The sequence below is a fragment of the Natator depressus genome, chromosome 1, assembly GCF_965152275.1.
Source record: "Natator depressus isolate rNatDep1 chromosome 1, rNatDep2.hap1, whole genome shotgun sequence".
Classification (NCBI taxonomy): domain Eukaryota; kingdom Metazoa; phylum Chordata; order Testudines; family Cheloniidae; genus Natator; species Natator depressus.
Genome location: NC_134234.1, coordinates 306,720,303 through 306,731,057, shown reverse-complemented (window position 1 = coordinate 306,731,057; position 10,755 = coordinate 306,720,303). Strand labels below are relative to the sequence as shown.

Here is a 10,755-nt window from a genome sequence, read left to right as displayed (position 1 = left end):
TTAATGTGTTCTAAATCATCCAGCCTTTGAAATAAATGGTCTTTACATCCTTTTTTTCTGCTTGTCTAAGGATAAATCCTGAAGTCTTTACCCAGCTTTACTTGCTTCTCACTCGAGCAAAACTCCCAATGGATCAGTAGAGTTTTGACTGATTAAGGAATGAGCTAGAACAGTACGAGTGGGGCCAGTAAGAGGGAGATGCATTCGAAATGTCCTTAACACTCTGTGCAAAAACGCCGCCTTGACCAGTAGGATTGGTACTTAAACAGAGCAGAATGAAAATAAAGCAACAGTCTGCAAAACTATTTCCCATCTGAATAGAAACTTGCTAAGCAAGGAGATCTGAAGTCTCAACTGCAATGTTTCTTGCTTCCTTGTAAGAAATATTAGTGTACAGTGAGAAGCAGAAAAACCTGCATGGATCCAAATAAGAGAAAGTTGAGCATTTGATTTTTTGATCTATTAAACAGAGTGTGAGCCCATTGTTCAAGTACACTTCGGTCAGGCAGTTCACAAAATATCCCAGTCCAGCCTTGGTAACACTGACATGTGAAGCTTTGCTTCATGGCCTTTATGTCTTCTGGTCTAGGTTTTCCAGTCACAAAGAATCTTGAGCCTTTTTCAGAATGGTGGACCCTAATCTCAAAACTATTGGGCGACAAGTGCAGATAAACAGAAGAGTCACTGATTTTACGGATGCATCTCCCATTCTTCTTACACAGAACTTTACTGCAGAGTTTGGCTGCTGAGGTCACATTAATGACATAATGTCCTAAGGGGCCATCTATGTATTTTTTCACAACTGAACAGCTCTCCTGCAGGAAAACAAGAGTGTGACATGTTAATCAGTAACCAGAGTTATGTCCAAGTTTCTATATTTTTGGTAGAACATTAACATGGAACTGGCTAAAGTGATCTACAGGATTTATCTCAATATGCCTTACTCATGTGATTAGCCCCCTGGCTTAATCCGCATTCATGGGAAGGCCAGTAAGATATTGACCTTTATTATAATCTTGCTTTTCTCTTTTGGGTGCCTGGTAGCAACATATTGAATGTTTTATTAAAAATAAGGTTTTCTAGTGATTGTTGAAAAGGAATGATTTAAAATAAAAGAAGTTGTAAACATCTATTGACACACTGCTTTAGCACTAGGGATTTCTACACTGATCACCATAACCCTTTAGCCTAGTAGCTACTAGACAATTTTTACTGGCTGGTGTGCAATGTGGAAAAATAGCTTTTGGTTTTTTCACCTCCATGTTAGGCTGCTGAACTGGTTTGGGAGTTCATCCCACCCCACTGCAGTCAATGGGAGTTTTGCCATTGACTTTGATAGTAGCAGGGTCAAACATTGAAAGAGGTTGTGTCTTCCTGTATTGCTAATGCCCTATCAAAGGTCAACTTGCCTTCTCCACCTGCAGCCTTTCCAAGAGTGAGGTGAGGGAGCTGGCCTATCAGGTGCCTTGCAAGGATAGACAATGCAATCTTCTGTCACCTTTGGTAATTCCAGGAGAGGGGATTATAAGACTTCTTTAGGTGAGTCCTGGGGCCTTGTGAGGAGGAGCAGGACTTTTCTTAGGTTGGGATTATATTCCACCAATGACTGTGTTATAAAATTTAGGACAAAGCTCAACATTTGGTCTGTGAAAAATGTTCTGCATCTCATCCCCTGCCAAATACTTAGCCTTGTGTTTAGTAATGTACAGATTATGCAAGCAGCATACTGTTAAACAGACTGTTTACATTTACATTTCAGTGTTTCAAACTGTATCTTATTATCTTGGTATCAGAGCTATTCACTGCTATGGATGTCATCCATGTTTGGTCCCTGGATGTGGTTCCTAGGAAGCAATGGCTAATATAAGTATGTTGTTAACAAGGTGAAAGGACTCCCAAGCAGTCATCTTCAGCCAAAAGGCTGGTGACAATGATGGGTGAGGGAGAGCTTCATGGTAAGGATGTAAAATGGTAGAAATGAGGATGGGTGGGGAGAGAGTCTCTTATCAAGGACATAGCACTTAACCCGTGAATGTTTGTAAATCCACCCCACCTACCTTTGAGCTGGCATACTGCATGCTTCCCCAAAGGACGACCCCTGCTGCCCCCAAAGCAGCACTCTCTCCAATAGTGTTCACCAGGTCAGTCTGAAAGAGGAAAGTATCAAAACTGGACATTAGAAAAGCATCAGAACCCATAGAATCAAATACAGCAGAGGACACACTAACATTTAAGCACTACTTTTCTCCAGAGGAGACGTTGATTTATGAATCTTCATATTCAAAAAGGTCCACAATGAGCTCCCGAATCCTTGGGGCAGGGACTGTCTTTTGTTCTATGTTTGTACAGCTGCTAGCACAATGGGGTCATGGCCCATGTCTGGGACTTCTAGGTGCTATCACAATACAAGTAATAGATAATAACAACAATAGATCCAGGGACTCACTGACTCATTCTGAACATTGACTTACAGCAGAAACTGCAAAGGGGTGGGGGGGAAATAGTTAAAATAATTTAAAAAAAATATTTTGCTTATCCACACAAATAAATGCACCTTCCTATTGATGTTTCAGTGTGTTGTAGTATATTCAGAATGATTTCTCCAGACAGATGGGAGGAGCAGAAAGGCAGTGACACTCTTCTGAACTGTAGTGGACAATTCGTATAGAATACTCTAGTACCTCTTTTGCAAGGGATTATAACTATGATGGTTTATCATTTAGTCAGTCCATGAGTATTTGCAGTTCTGAGGCCTTGTCCATACACACAGGTTGTACCACTTTAACTATACTGGTATAGAGATTGGCAGACACAATTACACCCATAATAACAGCACATACACCAGGTAGAACTGTACACCAAGTTAACTTATTCCTGTACAGGAAGGGAAATAAACCATATCAGTATAAGCGCTTTTATATTTAATGATTGCCTGTTCTAGTCACTCCCTCTGAAGCCCCTGACATTGGCTACTGTTGGAAGACGGGATACTGGCTAGATGGACCACAGGTCTGGTCCAATATGGCCGTTCTTATGTATTGGCATAACTTAGGCTGTGCTTGGGTTGTACTGATGTAACTATTTTGGTAAAAAATCACAATGTAATTATACCAGTACAAAAACTGTGTTCAGATCTGGCTTCCTTAGTGTCAGTGTAGCAATATGTTTGAGCACTTCATAATACCAGAAAAAGAGAGGCTTGGGAACCCTCCCAATGTAAAAAGATGCTATGGGGAAATGGAGCATTTAACAGGGAAGGGGGGAAATAAATAAACAGAACCCAGAGCAACTACCTTTCTTATCCATCCCCTAGATCCCTAGCAAGTGACTTTCCTTTGAGAATGTCAGTGCTTTTCCTCCCATCCCCTGAGGCTAGGGACACTGACTGTGCAGCCTTTGCAAAGAGAAATACAAACATATCATAAAGAACCAGCAAATGTTATAAACTCGCTGGTGCTTGATAGCATATTGATACGGTTTCCTTATATTGTCTCCATCACTGTGAAATCACCCAAGGGCCCAGGGGATGATCCTGTGATGGCAGTAGGTGTGTTAGAACTACAGATAGATAAAACTGGATGTCTCCATTATTATTAATGTTATTTATTGTTTTTTTTAAAAATCACACATAGGTCTCTAAATGCACCTAGCAGTTTATAAGTAAGGACTTTCCTGTCCTGAAATGCTTATTGTTCAAGAAAGTGAAGACACAAATCGGTGGTTGAGGAAAAGGAGAGTGTGCGGAATTATTGGAGAAGAATATGAGGAGGATTCCTGGGACACGTGAGTGGTGAAGGTGACCTTTAACTAAAGGTCAGATGAAATAATATTGGAAATCATGGAGATATTTTAAAGAACTGGGTTTGCCTATTAGTCCATCATGTAGGTTTCACAGTACTATGCCATGTTATTGGGCTCACCTGCAGTTTGTGGTGCTGCTGATCACCCAAGCAGTTCTTGAGAGCACTTTATTATAGCTAAAATCATATAGCTTTCTATGCAGAAAGTGCATTCTGCAGAAGAAGAGAGTAGGGTATGCCACTGGTGTTACTTTCATGTTGAAAATGGTGGTGCGTTTTTTTATTGGCTTTAGTTTAGCAGTAAAAAGCATGTTTGGCTAAAAGATCAAACTCTGAAAAGTTGAGTGACTTTATGATATAGTTAAAACTCTTGGTAGTGGCCATGTTAGTCTGTATTCGCAAAAAGAAAAGGAGTAAGAAAGCTTATGCTCAAATAAATTTGTTAGTCTCTAAGGTGTCTCACAAGTCCTCCTTTTCTTTTTGGTAATGGATGATCCCTAGCCCTTTTGTTCTGCAAAATACTTCACAAAGATTATAAAACCACAAATCCTGGACCCTGACTGTTTTAAATCAACCACATGGGGGTACAGTGAATTAGCACAACACGCAGTTCCGATCTCATTAACAACTTGGTGATCGCATCTCAGTCAGACAAAATAAGGGATCGATATATCAAACACGTTTGAATGAACCAAAAACTGAACAGAGAGGGTTATTCACTTTGTGCAGTTTCTGAGGTTCTTCGAGATGTGTGTCACTGTGGGTGTTCCACTTTCGGTGTCGGTGTGTCCCTGCACCATCAATCGGAGATTTTGGCAGCAGTGTCCGGCAGGGCTGCACTGACACCTAAAGTGGAGCACCCAGAGGGATAGCACTCGAAGAAGAATAGAAAATACAGACTTTTACGGAAGTATGGTCCGGTAGTGAGGTCACTGGCCTCGATGTCAGGAGCCCCAGGGTTTAATTCCCTACTCCACCATAGACTTCCAATGTGATGTTGGGCAAGTCACTTAGCCTCTCTGTGCTTCAGATAATCGCACTTCCTTTCCTCATAGGGATGCTGTGAGGCCAAATACATTAAAAGACTGTGAGGTGCTCAGATCCTATGGTGACAGTGGCCACATAAGTACATAGATAAGTAGATAGCCGAGGTAGTTAGATGCTCTTCTCCTTGCTCTCCCCACCCCTAGAGGAGCCCTAGAGGAGCCATATGGAGGAAAGAGAGGGACTTAAAATACTTTAAAAGCTCCATTTTATAAGATGTTTGTTTATCTTCCCTCATCCCCTACCTGTGACTCAACAGCTGCTTAGCATACCAACATTTCCCTACAATATCCTGGTTTCCTCCTCTCTCTGCTGATGCTCAAGGTACTGTTCCAAGTTTTGGATGCTGTTCCCAGCAACCAAAGACCCTCAAGATTCTGCTCCTGAGCTGGTGTTCTGGACTAGCCCCCTGGGGTAGAGTATAAACAAAAAGGGAACTCCTGTCTCACCAGGGCTCCTTCCACAGTTTGATTTGCTGGGTGATTTCATTTTGTATTGAAAAATGTTTGTGATCTTTACTTCAAATTCTGAATGGCTCTTTGTTTCAATCTAGTCATATCCCGTCTTATTCTGTATGGGAGAATATTTGTGCAAAGGTGGCTTTGTTCAGGGGGAATGGCCTTTGTACAAATACACACCGTGACATGAGGACACAGGTATTTCTACATGAACGAGAGTCGCTGTTATTCATTATTCATCATTTATTTGTCATTCTGCTTTATGAAAAGATTTGTTCTTTCAGTCAGAGAGCAGAAACAATGCCATGTAACTTCAATCACTGATCACACATTATTAATAGCAAGTAGTCTAGGGGGACAGTTTCTGAACACTCTAGAGCATCAATATAGAGAATCATTTGCATAAATTATGTGGTGAATACTTAGAGATAGGAAAGCCATTCATAGAAGTTAGGATCTGTTGGCAAATGATTTGCAAAGAGAAATGAGGCGGGGCGACCCAACTGCAGGGATATTTCTGGCCTCGGAATTTTTGTCTTTCATGGGGCTCTTATACCTGCAGCTCTTTCTGGTGGTTCCCACAACTGTTGCTTCAACTTAATTTTGTTCATTGTGGCACTTGCTGTATCTTTAGCACTGTACATGTTACTGTACTTGTGCACCACATCTTATTCTGTCAGCAACTAAACAAAAGTTAAATTTCCATAGGGCTAGATTGCCCCACTCTTGCTCAGCCATGGTAGGGCATAAGGGGGAGTAAAGTCCCTATTACCCTCCCCCCTTGCTCAGCCTTGCTCACATTATGACTATAGGGAAGAGAACAGGGAGCTACTCTGCATTGTTAGCAAGACGGAGTGGGGAGTGTGAGTAGATTTGTTTCTGTTCCTCCTATATTTGCTGCCCAGAGTAGCTGGTGGGAGTTATAGGGAGATGTAAAGTGCTCCAGAAAAAGAAGTGCAACTTTCCCCAGGGTTCAGGGTGCTGGGAAGGAATCTCTGACTCTCTGAGCTACAGTTGGTTGTCCTGTCTGCTACCGAAGCAGTGCAGAGTGTGAGGTTACAGTAGGTAACAGTGTCCAACTATGTTTCACAAGAGCTGATATAAAATCATTTGAGGACATCAGGGCTGTGAAACAATAGATTTAAAACAATAAAACCATGAACATTGTTTTCTTGATCATTGGCATTTGGAGCTCTTTCCGGTGCTCTACCTATAAAAAGCCTGCCAGTCCCCAAGCTGCACTCATAGAGCTCATGCTGCCAAATATGTAGTCCGGAGAAGCTACAAGCCTGGTACCCATGATCAGTCTTTGAGGATGTATATTTTGTTTTCACTACAAAGTATATATTTGAATATTCCTCACAGGGGCTTCCCCCTGCTGTGAATGGGCTGTGCACACAGGTGCTGAATGTTTTAGAAAAGATCTCTGAAACATCCAGATCGGAAAAGAAGGTGATATGCAACTAAAATACAGCCCAGTGGATAAAAGGGTAACTTATGGGCAATATCATTTTAAGTTACTATTATCGAATGTGGAAGCTAGTTCCAGGTAAACAATTAACTTTGTACAGCCTCATATGTTTGAAGGTTTGCATAATATATAATTGTGCTAGATTTCATATTGTAGGATGTTTAGCTAGTGGTAATGGTATTTTCATTTTAATCCCGAGATCTATGTTTATGATGAACATACCTATTAGAGCCAATGCTTGCTGAAGTATTCACTAACTTTGTGTGCCTCTATTTTGAGTTCTCAGGTGGAAACACCTTGGGTGAAATCCTAACTCTGCTGAAGTCAATAGAAAAACTCCCATTGGCTTCAGTGGGGCCAGGATTTCACCCCTGGGTGCCTTATTTTGTCAGAGGTGCTGAGGACAGGTAGTTCCCATGGAAAAAAATCCTCGGTATCTCTGAAACTCTGATGCCTCATGGAGGAGTCTCCAGCTGAGAACTAACAAGCTGAGGCACACAAAGTTAGTGAAAGCTTCTGAAAAGGTGGCTGTATACCATGCGTTTCCTCACTAAGCAGCCAGAGAGACTGCCTGGGTCTGCACAGCTCCAACAGGAATCCCCCACTCATAGCTCCAAACTGGAGCAGTCAGATGGGAGCACTCTGGAACCTGTGGGACTGAATATGCACACACACCCATGGCAACCGAAAGTAGACAGATACAGCCCTGATATTGAGCCCCTGACACTCCAAGCCACCAACCATGATACCATTTTTGTATGGGGAACACCACAGCTCTCCATGACCCAAGAGTGGGGCTGTGGGGCGGGGCGGGGGGCATCAGTATCCAAAGAGGGCTATTTGTTCTGTCGGGAGGGAGCTCCCTGCCCTCCAACTGGGTCCACACCTCAGGTATGGATCAAACCAAATCCTTCCATGTCCAGGGTTGGCCAGCCTATAGCAAAAGGCTATTTAGGAAGCCATTCAGGAATTACATGCTCTGAGCAGTTGCATAGACAAGATCCAAGACAAGGGTTATGATTACCACAATGTTATCAGAAATCTTGATGTCTGTGTGAATATCTATTTTGTAACCTGCATATTTTGATTGTATTTTTTAAAATATTTCCTTCAATTATCATTGGCTGAAGAGGTGTAACATGACACAGAAATTGTATTTTTGTAATACAGTAGATTTAAAAAGCCAAAACCCAGATACTCAGTTACTGTGCATGATCAGACATACTGTACTTTCAGAAAACAATATGGCCAGGAGAACACACTCATCCTTCCTCTAAGAAGCCTGCTGTCACATTCTGCCTCTGTGCAAGTTTTCTCATGCAGGAGCTAGGAACGCCAAGCTAAACTTGGGCTTACCTAGTTGATATGTCTCATTAATTTCTGTACCAAGGGAGCTTTCATTCTGGGAAGAAAACAAATAAACTCAACCCTGAGATTCCTTTCTCATGAACGTTTATCTTCCCTTAATATTAGCGGATTTCAAACTTCACTGAGATTTGTCAACTCCATTTCTCAAGCTGAAGAATTAATCTGAAATATTTAATTACTTAAGGAAACAATTGCTTTGTACTTTCTTCTAAATTACTCTCATAAAAAGAATACAATATTATTGTACCGTAATAGACCAAACCACAGCAGGATCTCTATTGAAAGCGGTAGTGTTTTGTACCATGACTGTAGTGTCCTTCTTTACCAGGATAGTTCTATATATGAAACAGAAATGCATCTATAATTGTTATTATACAAGGAGAAAGTCCTAGGATATGCTTTTTCCAAGAGATTGCGTGGCTAATCTTTAGATTTCTATATATGTCTGCTTACCTCTGTCAAAACATGTAAAGTATAGGCATAAAATGGTCTGGAGTAAACAAAAACAGGCAAAACATAGTCTTTTCTAGCAACTGAGGCAATACGTATTGCTTCCTTAACCCGATAGTGAACGAACTTCAGAGCATTTGGACTTGACTTCAATATATAATCCAAATATATGGATGGATAAAGAGCGGTACTTTCTTTCCACAGCCAAAGCAGAAGATCATTGCGGGAAGATTCAATGTCTGGGCATCTACCTGTGTAAGCTTTCGGATGTTCTTTGTAATCATAATTGTAGCAGTCTGGGTAAAGATAATAACCCCACAGACCATTTGGTCTCATGTGCTCAGCCAGAAGGATAGTGTTGTTCATAAAACTCTTGCCAGCATTTTCAAATTCTTCCTTAGCAACTTTCCTAATTTTGTCCTCTGACCACTGAGGATGGCATCTCCTAACCAGTTCGAGAGACTTATTTCTATAAATGGTTTTATTACCCCAGTTCCTGTCCCACTGGGGCCTCCAGTTTTCCCAGTCAATGACTGCAAGTCCTTGGAATTTCTTCATGGGTATGGAATGGTCAATGTCAGACTTAGCTTTGTTAAGGTGCTTTATCAGACTCTCATTCTGTGGTACCCCTCCATTGACAGGAACCCCAGTGTCTAAGTAATAGGGGTAATGCCCCAAATGAGTGTGATAAAAGATTGTCACATTGGATCCACTCAAAGTTTCATTGGTGTTTGATGCAATGTCAAAAACACTGAGATCTAGGTCCACCTTATACCGCAGCCTGCACTGTTCTGTAGGTGCATTCCAAACAACAATGAAAGGTTTGTGGAGTAGCAGTGGGGCCTTTGCCTGCTTGAACAGTTGGCCATCAACCATAATAAGCAGCATTGTAATTTCTATCCATTTAATCCACAAATTGCACATGGTATGCTGTTTTCGCTGGGGCTAATGCGATGGTTTCCCTGAAAACAAAAACAAGAAGAGACGTTTTTTAAAAAAACAGTATTCACAGCAAGGACAGATATTGTGTCAAAGATATGGCTTTTATGTTGAGTTTCTTTTTTAACTTTGTACTCACAACAGATATGGACAAAGACAAAACTATAATCAGGACAAAAATAAGTCAGTGTTTAAATGCCTTCAAGGATGAGGCGTGTACCTGGGGAAACTATTCTACAGATTGGTCGATTTCACTCTCAGGTCAGGAAGCACTTTCCAATACTCAGCCTTTCCTTGATTTCCATTCTGCCAAGACACTTTCCTCTCTTCATGCAAACCTCTTTGAAAGACTCACTTCCATGAAGACACAAGAATTGACTTAATAATATAATAATATTAGAATAATTTTTAAACAAAAGCATCCTACTTATTCTGTATTTCAGTTTCCCTGCATATCCTGTGTACTCACCATCTGTTTTACTTAGGAGGTAACCTTTTGGAACCTAAAAGTGTCTTTTTGGGGTCATCACAATACAAATACATCACAATATAAATAGGGCAATAATTATTATTATTATTATAATTAAAGCTTAGGGTGTCTTTCTCACTTAGATTAACCAAGAGAACTCAGATATGTGGTAATATACAGTATACCACATGTCTAAGAAAAGAATAAGGCCCATGTTTATTACTGTCTACTGTGGTACAAAATCATCATTTTTCTAAAGGAGTAGGTGGAAGAATTATAATCACTCAGCAGGTCAGAAGGATGACATTCTTAATGACTCTTGAAAGTGGGAAGGCTAGTTGTTATACTGTATGTAACTTAGATATCAGTATGGTAAAGAGAATTAATTATATTAAACTCAACAAATCATCCATGGAAGTGTCAAGTACCTATGAAAAAGAGGAACTGATTTTTGTTTAAAATATTACTGGAAGTGGGTGAGACCAGATTGTGAGACCAGATCTGCCATCAGGCTGCAAGTGCACCCTCCCCAATTACCCACAGTGGGTACAATGAAGTAGAAGGATATCCAGTTTGTACATTATTTGCGGAAGTGTTGCCGTTTGCAAGTGATATATCTGGGACTGGGACTGGGACTCCCCTAGTCTTTTGTGCCTCCCTCTAGCCTCTAGTATGTGTGTCTCTCCCTCTTCACCAGTCCCTTCTCCTTGTCTTTTGCTTTTCCTCCTGATTCCACTCCCTTGGCCTCCTGTCTCT

The 10,755-nt window shown here is 41.0% G+C and overlaps 1 protein-coding gene across 1 annotated transcript; it reads right to left on the bottom strand.

Annotated features, from left to right (window-relative positions):
* Positions 1 to 386: 386 nt before the first annotated feature.
* On the bottom strand, positions 387 to 9,515 carry LOC141987127 (hyaluronidase-1-like). Its single transcript, XM_074952175.1, has 3 exons — positions 8,595 to 9,515; positions 2,058 to 2,147; positions 387 to 815 (listed from the first exon to the last, which is right to left on the bottom strand). The coding sequence occupies exons 1-3, from the start codon at positions 9,513 to 9,515 to the stop codon at positions 387 to 389; spliced, it is 1,440 nt and encodes a 479-aa protein (XP_074808276.1).
* Positions 9,516 to 10,755: the final 1,240 nt, after the last annotated feature.